Here is a 13,034-nt window from a genome sequence, read left to right on the forward strand (position 1 = left end):
TCGGATGTTATTTGATAGTTCGATTACGGTTGCTATTAGTAATAAACGAAAAACATAAATAACAATAAACAATCGATATATACTAGTTGTAATGATAACAATCGATTAGGTACAGATTCTGATAACGTTAGTGACTAAGACTTAGCCTATTATATCAAAAAATATATTTAATTTCAAAACCAAAAGTTTATTCAGGTTATTCGGGTTGACCCGAAACTTATAAATCAAACCCGAGAATCAACCCAAATTATTTCGGTTCGGGTTCGTGTTAGTCTTTTCTTGGGTTCGGGTTTTTTGGGTCGGGTTAGTTCGGGTTCGGGTACGTGTTTTCTCGGGTCGGGTTTCGGGTAAAAGTGACAGCCCTATTCATGGATTCTATTATTATTATTATTAAAAGAAAAGAAAAAAAACAAATATATGTTACGTTTTTTTTTGTCAGTATATGCCACAACCACATATTGATTTTGTTTGGGCCTTGTGATCACAAACCCTCTACGTGGGCTTCAAGAAACAAAATTATATGTTAAGGGTTTTTATTTTGGTGTGTGGTGTATTAATTCTGCCAACACTCAACGAAAAGAACATTATTTCTCTTTGGAGTATTATTTATTCTGCCGTCAACAAACTAACTGAGACGAAGACAAGAGATTAATTTTGGTGCTCAATTTTTTTGGTGTTTTGTGAAGATAAGGGACGTGCCAGAGATCGACTCGTTCTCTCGTTGGTGATACCTCTTACTCGTTACTCTTTTGTAGTTTGATTCCATATACTTGAAGATTGTTTGTACCAAGTATATGATGTTTTGTGTATGCCTCTAGTTTTACCTAGAGAAGAACTTTGTATTACTCATTATTGGTGATAGTGGATTTGAAGTGGCTCTAGTAGTCCCGTGGTTTTTACTCTCGCCTTGAGAGGTTTTCCACGCTAAAATTATTGTGTCACTTTTACTTTTAAATTACCCTATTTGTTTTCATCCTCATTGGTTCATTCGGGTCGGGAAAAAGTTTAGCCAAACAAAGATTAATTCCGCAATTTTTTGTTTATCGTTCGTGGCTAGGTGGTCGTTTTTCCCAACACTTTCTTGATTTGATATGAGATTTTTGAGTATATTATGTATGATAATATGAAAATTAAGGAGAGAGAAAGTGGTGGGGGTGGGTTTCGGCCGTGAGAAGGAGGGAGGGAGAGAAAGGAGTGGGGTGGTGGTTTGTGTTGGGAGATGAAGTGTGTTATAATAAGATTTCCAAGGGACATGTGTCTTTATGCATGCATTGTGTGTTTACTTGGAATAACAAAAGGCTTACAACACACTCAATCTAGGTTTAGGATGAAGGTGGACGGCTAAGGGAGGTAGTGGGGTGGTTATATTTTTTTTATTCATTTGATAAACATGTTTTTTATTTACCCATTTGATCTTATTTTATAAAATACAACTAGTTAGGATTAGCTTTATGTAAAACCAATTACATATTTGGGTTCCTTGTAAAATTATCTTCGAAACCATATAAAGATGTAAAATTTTGGAGTTGGTTGGTTTCGGGTCCTTACGGTGAGCGGTACCGGCTTCTACTCGCTTATTTTCTAAATTTCGTGAATCGAACATTCTAAAATTATGATTATGACTTAATATTAATATATTTACTGAATTTATATTATTTTTGTTCATTCCCGATGTTTAGGAATTTATTTGGACTTTTAACCTTACCCGGGTCGCTGTCAGTGTCAGTTTTGAGTAGTATCCGATACGTGTAAAAATATAAATTCTTGAACACGATAAAATATAATGCTCATGTTCTTGGAGTCTTTAGACTAAAATATTGTTCGTTTATTTTCCATAATATCATATTACACGATAAACACATATTACATTAGCACGGTATTAGTCTTAAAAAGCTCGATTGTCACAAATGAATCATGTCATATGAGCATGAATCAACATCCTAAATCTCTTCTTTGATTTCAGCAACCACCTCATCAGCTACTACCTCCTCGGTTACCTCAACTACCTCCTCGGCTACCTCAGCTATCACCTTTTTAACCTGCTCCAATTTTTCATCATCTTCAAAGAATTCAGCAACATTAGCTTGTTGAACATAGTTGTTCCAATTGAATCCCTCATCCACTTGAGTAGCATAATGCTTTTGAAGTTGATGCTTCAGCTTCCATTGGTTTCTTTCCAGCATCAGAAGACTTGTAAGGAAAAATTTGATGGTAAATAGCTTGCCGATTGTAATCTCTTTCAAATGGATTGGCATTACTATCCCCAACATTCTTTTTGTACACTCCCTTTTGAAATGCCCTTTTTCCTTACATCGAAAGCATCTCACCTTGGATTTTTCAAAACTTAACTTTGAAGATGTACCATCAAGACAATTTTCCAAGTAATTTCTTTGAACCTTTGAGCTCTTCAGATGACACTTGCCATGCACCATTTTATGTCAAGCATTTCCATCTCCTTAGGATTTATTTGTTCATAATCTTCTTTTGTCATGTTGTATTTGCCAATTCTACCAGCAACCAAACCTTCATATGACTCCAAGACACATCCAAAAAATGTCATATGCTCTTTGACATTATCAGCAGATAAACCATTTGAATTCTTGAGATTTACAGCAATATTACAATGTAAAACCTCAAGATTTTGGTTCTTTTGCGAAGTGTTCTGATCGGTGGGCAAAGTTTCAGAATAGCTACTTGAATATTGTGGAGTTTGAGTAGCTTGAGATCCACCCAATGAATTTCCCACAAATGCAGTTCCTTCAGTGTAGAAAGCAGTTTGAATCTTTAGACTTGAAGTAGGATTTTTATAGTAAAGCCAAATATCTTGCACAGCAGCCGAACTTTTCATTTTCTGTTTCTTCCTCAACTCTAATTCTTGTGCCTCCAGCTTCTCAATGAATCTAGCAAGTGTGAGACGTGCATAATCAACGGGATTAGATTGTTGAATCATTATGAATGTCTCCCATTCTTCAGAAAAAGCATCAGCTAACTTATCAATGTATTCATAATCAAGTCTATCAATACCCATCCTTTTCATCTCATTCACCAGATGACGGTATCTTTCAATCAGCTGAGCGAATGTTTCACCTTTAACCAACGTAAAGATATCTAATTCTTTCTTCAACAATGTCATCTTGGACTTTCTCATGTCGGGATTACCTTTATCCTTGTTAAGCAGTGCTCTCCAAATAGAATAACAAGACCCATTATATAAGTCCTTATAGTTTATTTTGTTGATCTTTTCATATTTTCTTTTCTGTTATGCGCTTGTTTGTAAACGTCATATAAATATGCTTGAACAGACTAATAATAAGAAAGGATTTTATTAACTCAAAAGTACAATGGCCCTCGACCCGTTTAGCACATTAACTTTTTAAAGATAACATTTCACAACTGTGACGCGTTCCATGTTCTCGGAATTGGTGGCCCGTCTAGTTTTTCTAAGGAATGGTCCATAATACCGATGGCCCACTTTTGAAATGGTCACGCGGAAGAGACTGGGATCAGATTGTTCTTGGGTCGGAGTGTGTTGGATGCATGCCGTTGGCACGAGTCGCACTTATGCAACTCTTTCACGGCATCCATGTCTATGTCGGGCCAGTAGTAGCCCGAATTAGTGATCTTTACCACTACCATTCTTGGTCCCGCGTTTGATCCACAAATCCCTTCATGGATTTCCCGGATCAGATAATTGGCATCTTTCGTCTCTCAGCTAGTACTGTAAGGCTTTGTGCCTTACATTTTGGGCTTCCGCCCTCTACCGCGGACGGATTCCCTCTGATAGGTATGCCTTGATTATGAATCTTCAAGGGTTTGCGTAATGCACACGTGTCTTGCTCATACTGATAGTTTCGATAGAGTTTCCACTCGCACTTCAATTTCTAGGTGTTCGAAACTCGTGGTTGTGTATGCGGGCTGGTTCTCGCTCCGCTTGATGTGTTTCACTCTGCACGTTTTAAATTTCTGGATCAACTGTTTGGCTTGTTCTAGGTACGATGCCATGACTTCATCTTTTGCTTCGTATGAGCCATTGACTTGACTAGCTATGAGAATTGAGTCGACGTGTGCTTCGACGTGTTGTGAGCCAAATTTGTTGGCTATGCGTAGGCCGACAAGGAAGGCTCCGTACTCCTCTTGGTTATTGGTAATTTTAAAGTCCATGCGGATGGCGTACGTGAACTCTTGCTTCCCGAAGCTTACCAGTTTCAAGCCTACCCCTGATTCTTCATCATTGGATGCTCCATTTGTGAACAACATCCAAGCTTCACTTTCTTCTAGTATTGTGGTTGGCTCTTCTTCCGCTTTACACTCATCTTCTTTCTCGAATGGCACTTCCGCAATGTTATCTGCCAACAACTGATCTTTGATTGTTGGTCAAGGCTTGTATTGAATAGTGTGTTCTCCTAGCTCAATAACCCACTTTGCCAGTCAGCCTGAGAAATCTGGTTTGCGGAGCACATTGTGAATTTTATACTTTGTCAGCACATTGATTGGAAGGCCATGGAAGTATCTGTAGAGGCATGTTGAACAGTATACCAATGCTAAAACCACTATTTACATTATGGGGTACCTTCTTTCCGCGTCTATCAGAGTTCTGCTAACCTAGTAAATTACTGAATTTTTTCTCGATCCACTAGTAGTACTGCTCCAACTGCTCTGGCTTATTCGGATAAGTACATGGTTAATTCTTCACCCTTCCGTGGGGCGGTCAGCGTTGGTAACTCTATCAAACATTTCTTCACCTCTTAGAAAGCTTGCTCAGCTTCTGGCGTCCATCAGAATTGAGACTTTTTTAGACAATTTCTCATGTTGCTATAAATGGGAATGATTTGGTTATGTGGTTCGCTAAGAACCTGTTCATAGCTACCAACCTCCTGTTCAGGGTTTGGAGTTCTTTCAGCGATTTTTTTGTGACGGCATGCGGGAGACTGCTTGCACTTTCTCAGGATTGGCTTTAAACTCATCTTTCGTTACTATAACTCCAAGGAACTTGCCTTCTTCCATTCTGAACGAGCATTTACTTGGTTTTAACTTCATAGTTATCTTCCGTAGCTTTTGAAAAGTGTCTTCGATGTCTCGAAGCGTTTGATCCTCTTTCAGGCTTTTGATGACTAGGTCATCCATATATACTTTGAGATTGTTCCTAATCTGATCGTCGAACTGTCCATCCATCAGGCGTTGATATGTGGCTCCCACATTTTTCTATCAACATGGCATCATTTTGTAATAAAATGTGCCTTTGTCTGTGCGAAAAGATGTTTGTCTTGATCTTTCTCCGCCGTGTGGATTGATGGTTGGGTAAAAGTCATGTATTATATTATGTTATTTGTTTACTTTTAGTTTAAATATTATGTGAACTTTGGTACTTCAAGCTTTATTTGTATTTCAGGTCATTAAGCGTTAAAGATACAAATTGGTGACATTTATGAGCTTGCTTTATAGTCTCAAGAAGATTGGGTTCGATGCGCGCATTATTTAATAATAATAATAATACAAGGAATAAAGGAACTTTGAAGTGTGTTTTGTGTGTGCACGTGTAGATCAAGAAAAAGAGAATATTATTCTCTCATGCACTAAATAATAAGTGTTGGACTTCAACATAATTTTAAAGCATACATTCAGTTGGACTTCAACATACGTTCTTGTGGGTCGTGCATGGGCTTTGAAAAAAAAGACTACAAGGTGGGCCCTATAGAGGGCAGACTAAGTTTGATTATGGGGGAATCGGAAGGGGGAGTTTTTTTTGGCGGCGGACAAAGAACAGAGGCAAGCAGCAGCCTGCTTGGCTACGGAAACCAAGAATGAAAATAGCATCTATTCACTATTAAGATGCAAGGCTAAACTCAATGTGGTTTCCTCCAGGTGAACAGTTCATAGGGTTTTAACACTTCTCTCAGTTTTAGTCATGTTTGGATTTGTTTTTGACATTGACAGCGTTGTATAAACAAATTGATGTGTTGGTTTATTTAAAATATTTACGTGTGTTAGTAATCCTTGCTTTACAACTTGTTCGGTAATTGACAAAACCTAGTAGCTTGTTGGGTGACATAGAGTAGGTCGATTCACACTAGTAATAAAATAATTAAGCTATAAAAGATCCGATGAAAAAGATCTGTTTTTGATTACTTAAATTAACCGATTTTCCAACACCATGTCTATGTGGTGTCCAATTAATCAAACTAGTTTTGTGTGAAACCTGGAACCTGGAATCTGGAGAAGGTTGCGTTTTTATAATATTGCTTTTATTAAATTGTTTTTTAAAATCTTTTACTTTTCGCTTGACATCGTTTGTCCATCTTAGTTAATTAATTTTATATTAAAAATCAACCAAACTTTGTAATACTGACTACATGCTCCTCGTGGATACGATACCCTACTTACTCTAACTATTTAGTTTAATTGGGTTTTTGAATGACTAAAACGACGTTCATCAAAATGGCGCCGTTTCCGGGGAGCTAGTGCGCTTAGTGATGCGTTGCTTGTTTGATTAATTTTTTTTAAACTAAAAATATTAAAAAAAATCCAAAAATATTTTTCTTTTTATTTCGATTTGTTTAAGTTCAGTATTACACTTGGTATTGTTTGTCTTTGCTTGTGCAGGAACTTATTATAGTGTCGGCGGCATACGTGTAGTTCGGTTATGAGTTATTACAGTAATCAAAGTCCACCATGCAGCCCATTATACCCACCATTCACACAAAAACCACAATTTTCAAACTTTGACCTGCCACATTCTCAAACCCAAAACCAATATGAATATGATGAGTTTGTGCCTCGAGTGCCACAATTTAATCAAAGAGGTCAGAATCGTGTCAAGTTGGGTCGGCAAAAGGATAATGGTGATCAAAAGAACCATTATGGAGGACAGCAGGGTCAGGATGTGTACATGGATGGGGTGGCCTAGGGCGAATCACAGAGCCCCAGTTAGAGGAGTTGCCAGTCATTTTGTGCCTATAGTACCAAAGAACGCCTCACTGTTCGAGCCACCACATCAGAATGCAAGATCTTTTTAGACACCAATTCATAATTGCTATGAAGGAAGTCAAAGTAACTATCAAAGAAACTTGCAGAATCAAGGGAATAGGCAAACGGGTCAGCATGGGTCGGATGATAACTCCATCAATGAAAAATTGGATACAATTATTGAGTTAATGATGGATATTCAAAAAGGCAACGAGATCAGAGATAAGGAAATCAAGGCATTGTCACAGCAGGTTGAACAGTTAACTAAAGAAGTGGCACTTATCAGAAGAGATCAAGGTAAGCTTTGTGGTGACACTCAGATATGTCCAGCTCACAAATCGTCTAACACAACGAGTGTCCACATAAATGAGGTAAGTACTCGTCCTCTTTCTGAAATTTCTATTGTTGAAACTCAGTCACCACAATGTGTTGAGGGTGGGGTGAATGATATAACCGAGTCTAAGGGTGATAGTGAACATGATCAGGAAGTTAAAAGTTTTACAAAGTCTGAAAGTGATTCAAATAACATTTTTTCTGAAATTAGTAATTTGAATGTGAAAGTTCCATTTCCAGTGGCTTTACTTGCACCGAAAAATTTAAGTAAACGAGAACAACCTAAGAGTGAAAAGTGGGAAAATTTTGAAAAAGTGAAAATAAACCGTTGCTTGAACAAATTAAAGCGAGCCCTGATCATGTTGAGTGTTTAGAAGAGTTAAGTACCCACAAGTGACGTCACATGTTTCCTAAACAACTTGATTTAACAGCTAATATGAACGCTGTTTTGATGGGTACCCTTCCCCCAAAACTTCAAGATCCAGGAACACCTATTATTTCAATACAAATAGGTGATTTTAAATTAGATAGGGCTTTATTGGATCTTGGAGCTTGTGTAAGTATTTTACCGGGAAGTTTGTATGATCAGTATGATTTTGGGCCACTACAAAAAGTTAAAACAGCGGTGGTGTTGGCTGATCAAACTCCTAAGTGTCCTAGGGGGATTGTAAAGGATGTGATTGTAAAAGTTGGTGAATTTTATTACCCTGTGGATTTCCTCGTGCTTGATTGTGTAAATAATATACAACCGACTGTTATTATGGGTAGACCGTTCTTAGCTACAACAAAGGCTATTATTAATTGTGCTGAGGGAACGATTAGAATGAGGTTTGGGGAAAAGAAAATGAGTTTAAAGATGTTTCCTAATTCGTTTAATCATAAAACTGACATGTGTGGATCTCCTGAGAAGGAGAATCAAACAGAAAAGAAATAATGTTTTATGATTGACAGGTTAAATGAAAAGAAGGTAAAGAAGAAGTCAAGAAGGAGAAGAAGAAAAAAGGTGGAGTTTGATTGTTACAGAGAAATGTGTAAATTTTATGATCAGGTCTGGGAAAAATCGAGAGTAGAACAAGTATAGGAGCGGAAGGAGGCAAGCACCCTACGAGACCACCATGAATGGCACATCAGGTATGGTCCGGCTGAAGACCTTAACAAAAATTTAGCGCTAACCGAGAGGCAACCCGACCTTGTATTCAGGTACGTGTATATTATGTTGTATTTAAAACTTTGTGGGTGTAGTTTCCTATAAACCCTCACGAGACCTCACTCGTCCACCCGGGCTACCGGGGGGTTTAAAGGGCTTATTGCATACGCTAAATGCAATCGTGATTTCTACGAAAGTGAGTTAGGTCTTTTAACAATTTTACTAGTTTAACAAATTTAATTATGAAATTTAATTAATTTGGGTTGGTAATTAAAATTAACGGTTTTGCAAATGGTTTAAAAGACCTATCCTAACAGTTGTGAGAAGTGTGCTTCTACACGTGTGAGAGTTTGTAGGTTCTGTTGAGTGATACGAGGAGCCAGGTTCGTTGAGCGCAAGTACGAGTATATTTGAGTGGCTTATTTTTCTTATTAGGTGATTTTGCTTTCATAATTCTTTTTATTTTATTAGTTTTATTGTTAAAAGTGTAATTGTATAGTTTTATAATTTTTAGGACCATCACATTAAGCCCGGTTTTAAAATTTATGATCAGTCTATTTTAACCCTATCCTCAATAATATATTTTAATTGCTAAATTTGAAACATTGAGAACAATGACAACCTCAAGTGCGGGGATGGGGGTAAAATTAAATTTTTTTGCCTTAGAGTACCTTGATTGTGCGCAAAAGTCAAAATTGTAACTTGTTAATTGTTATTATTAATGCCAAGTAGAGGTCTTTGGTCATTGTAAGTTTTTAAGCTTCTCGAAAGTCTTCCCGTGCAAATGTTTTTCAAAAATAGAAAATTAAAATGGACCGTTTAGATGAGGATAACGAGTCATGGGGACAGGTACACATGTTTCATATTGGCAACCTAATTCCTCCGGTACGTGTGTGAGATTTGCTTTATATATAATACACATATAATATATAGTATATACACATGTTATTTGAGTGTCATTATAGAGAGTAACCAGCATGCCCATAATATCTAGAACTTGGTTGTCTCATGCATTTCAAGATCTTAGCTTGGCATGAATGCAAAAGTGATAGAGGCAATTAGGTTAAGCCTCGTCTGGATGAGTGCGAGTGTGGGTATTGGGGGTTGGGCCTCATGCGTTATATATATGAGCGTGGATAATGAGAGGGGCGGGGGGTTGGTTCCCTTAGAAAACATTGATGGACCTATTCTTTCATTCAATAAATCCCAATGTTATATTACGAGACGATCCGGCTTAATAGGTTTCTTTGTTATTAATCAATAAGATGTATTAAGTATTGTGTTTATTATGCTTCAAAAAGAAAAAAAAAATAAAAAAAACAAAAAAAAGAGAAAAAAAAAATAAAAAAATGATGAAAAGCTCAAAAAGAGTCAATGTTCTAGTCAGTATTGGTTGTAAATGAAAGTCAGTGAGTTTGTTTAGTTGTTTAGTCGTTGGAATAAATTGGTCAGTTATTTATGTCAGTTTTATTTAGTTGTTTTGTAATAAGTCGGATCGGATCGTTTGAGCTACTTTAAAAATTCCCTTCCATACCCTTACACTTAGCCCCGCTACAACCCGTTTTAAGCCCTCTTGATTTGCATTTGTGTCAAAGCATTTATATGGGTGGAGATATGACTTGCTCCCAAGCTTATTACATTGTGTTCATACTTGGTATTGAGGGCAGAGAGATACTAGCACATCTTTTGCTGGTCCAGATATTGAACCGAGAGGAGGGATATTATATTATGAGGGGTATGACCATGTGTGCCTTAACCGAAACAAAGTACACTCGTTAAGGCGATTCCATAGTTTAAAAACGTATCATTAAATTATTTGGTGGGTTATCAACCTTGACAGTGTCAGTTCTTGGAAATTGGGTATGCCCTTTTACCTCACTAGTATTAATAATAATAATTGATGAACCATCGATCGAGGTGTATGTGTTTCATGATAGATTGCTTGAGGGCAAGCGAAAGATAAGTTTGGGGATGTGATGGTTCGGTAAAAGTCATGTATTATATTATGTTATTTGTTTACTTTTAGTTTAAATATTATTTGAACTTTGGTACTTCAAGCTTTATTTGTATTTCAGGTCATTAAGCGTTAAAGATACAAATTGGTGACATTTATGAGCTTGCTTTATAGTCTCAGGAAGATTGGGTTTGATGCGCGCATTATTTAATAATAATAATAAAAAAAATACAAGGAATAAAGGAACTTTGAAGTGTGTTTTGTGTGTGCACGTGTAGATCAAGAAAAAGAGAATATTATTCTCTCATGCACTAAATAATAAGGGTTGGACTTCAACATAATTTTAAATCATACATTCAATTGGACTTCAACATACGTTCTTGTGGGTCGTGCATGGGCTTTGAAAAAAAAGACTACAAGGTGGACCCTAAAGAGGGCAGACTAAGTTTGATTATGGGGGAATCGGAAGGGTTTTTTTGGCGGCGGACAAAGAACCAGAGGCAAGCAGCAGCCTGCTTGGCTACGGAAACCAAGAATGAAAATAGCATCTATTCACTATTAAGATGCAAGGCTAAACTCAATGTGGTTTCCTCCAGGTGAACGGTTCATAGGGTTTTAACACTTTTCTCAGTTTTAGTCATGTTTGGATTTGTTTTTGACATTGACAATGTTGTATAAACAAATTGATGTGTTGGTTTATTTAAAATATTTACGTGTGTTAGTAATCCTTGCTTTACAACTTGTTCGGTTATTGACAAAACCTAGTAGCTTGTTGGGTGACATAGAGTAGGTTGATTCACACTAGTAATAGGGTTATTGATTCACATCTTTTGCTGGTCCAGATATTGAACCGAGAGGAGGGATATTATATTATGAGGGGTATGACCATGTGTGCCTTAACCGAAACAAAGTACACTCGTTAAGGCGATTCCATAGTTTAAAAACGTATCATTAAATTATTTGGTGGGTTATCAACCTTGACAGTGTCAGTTCTTGGAAATTGGGTATGCCCTTTTACCTCACTAGTATTAATAATAATAATTGATGAACCATCGATCGAGGTGTATGTGTTTCATGATAGATTGCTTGAGGGCAAGCGAAAGATAAGTTTGGGGATGTGATGGTTCGGTAAAAGTCATGTATTATATTATGTTATTTGTTTACTTTTAGTTTAAATATTATGTGAACTTTGGTACTTCAAGCTTTACTTGTATTTCAGGTCATTAAGCGTTAAAGATACAAATTGGTGACATTTATGAGCTTGCTTTATAGTCTCAGGAAGATTGGGTTTGATGCGCGCATTATTTAATAATAATAATAAAAAAAATACAAGGAATAAAGGAACTTTGAAGTGTGTTTTGTGTGTGCACGTGTAGATCAAGAAAAAGAGAATATTATTCTCTCATGCACTAAATAATAAGGGTTGGACTTCAACATAATTTTAAATCATACATTCAATTGGACTTCAACATACGTTCTTGTGGGTCGTGCATGGGCTTTGAAAAAAAAGACTACAAGGTGGACCCTAAAGAGGGCAGACTAAGTTTGATTATGGGGGAATCGGAAGGGTTTTTTTTGGCGGCGGACAAAGAACCAGAGGCAAGCAGCAGCCTGCTTGGCTACGGAAACCAAGAATGAAAATAGCATCTATTCACTATTAAGATGCAAGGCTAAACTCAATGTGGTTTCCTCCAGGTGAACGGTTCATAGGGTTTTAACACTTTTCTCAGTTTTAGTCATGTTTGGATTTGTTTTTGACATTGACAATGTTGTATAAACAAATTGATGTGTTGGTTTATTTAAAATATTTACGTGTGTTAGTAATCCTTGCTTTACAACTTGTTCGGTTATTGACAAAACCTAGTAGCTTGTTGGGTGACATAGAGTAGGTTGATTCACACTAGTAATAGGGTAATTAAGCTATAAAAGATCCGATGACAAAGATCTGTTTTTGATTACTTAAATTAACCGATTTTCCAACACCATGTCTATGTGGTGTCCAATTAATTAAACTAGTTTTGTGTGAAACTTGGAACCTGGAATCTGGAGGAGGTTGCGTTTTTATAATATTGTTTTTATTAAATTGTTTTTTAAAATCTTTTACTTTTCGCTTGACATCGTTTGTCCATCTTAGTTAATTAATTTTATATTAAAAATCAACCAAACTTTGTAATACTGACTACATGCTCCTCGTGGATACGATACCCTACTTACTCTAACTATTTAGTTTAATTGGGTTTTTGAATGACTAAAACGACGGTCATCATGGATCTCATGGTATCACTTGTATGCATCCAAAAAAACATTTGAAACGATATTGAGCAACCGCGTCCACTTTTAAGTCTATTTAGGCAGTGGGTAGCAATCTTTGGGGCAAGCCTTGTTTAAGTCTTTGTAATCGATAAACATTCTCCATGCCCATTTGCTTTTGGGTACCATCACCGGGTTTGCCACCTATGTTTGATACCGTATTTCCCTTATAATATCTGCCTTCAACAACTCATGAACTTGATCGTTCATTATCTTCGTTTGCTCGGGCCCATTTTTTTGTCTCTTATGAACAAATCATGTGAACATTGGGTTGACTTTCAAGGTGTGTTCCGCTATTCGTCGCGGAACTCTTACCATGTCGGCCAA

General features: G+C 36.8%; 1 protein-coding gene across 1 annotated transcript; it reads left to right on the forward strand.

Annotated features, from left to right (window-relative positions):
• The first annotated feature begins 7,732 nt into the window (after positions 1–7,732).
• On the forward strand, positions 7,733–8,230 carry LOC143585585 (uncharacterized). Its single transcript, XM_077067344.1, has one exon. It carries the CDS (start codon positions 7,733–7,735, stop codon positions 8,228–8,230), a length of 498 nt encoding a protein of 165 aa, XP_076923459.1.
• The last annotated feature ends 4,804 nt before the right edge of the window (positions 8,231–13,034 follow it).

The sequence above is a fragment of the Bidens hawaiensis genome, unplaced genomic scaffold (genome assembly GCF_021521415.1).
Source record: "Bidens hawaiensis isolate Kalapana, Puna unplaced genomic scaffold, B.hawaiensis_p1.1 tig00033893_1, whole genome shotgun sequence".
NCBI lineage: Eukaryota > Viridiplantae > Streptophyta > Magnoliopsida > Asterales > Asteraceae > Bidens > Bidens hawaiensis.

Bases quoted from the DNA above. Each gene is read 5' to 3' on its own strand.
- LOC143585585 (XM_077067344.1), top strand. From the start codon at position 7,733: ATGAACGCTGTTTTGATGGGTACCCTTCCCCCAAAACTTCAAGATCCA.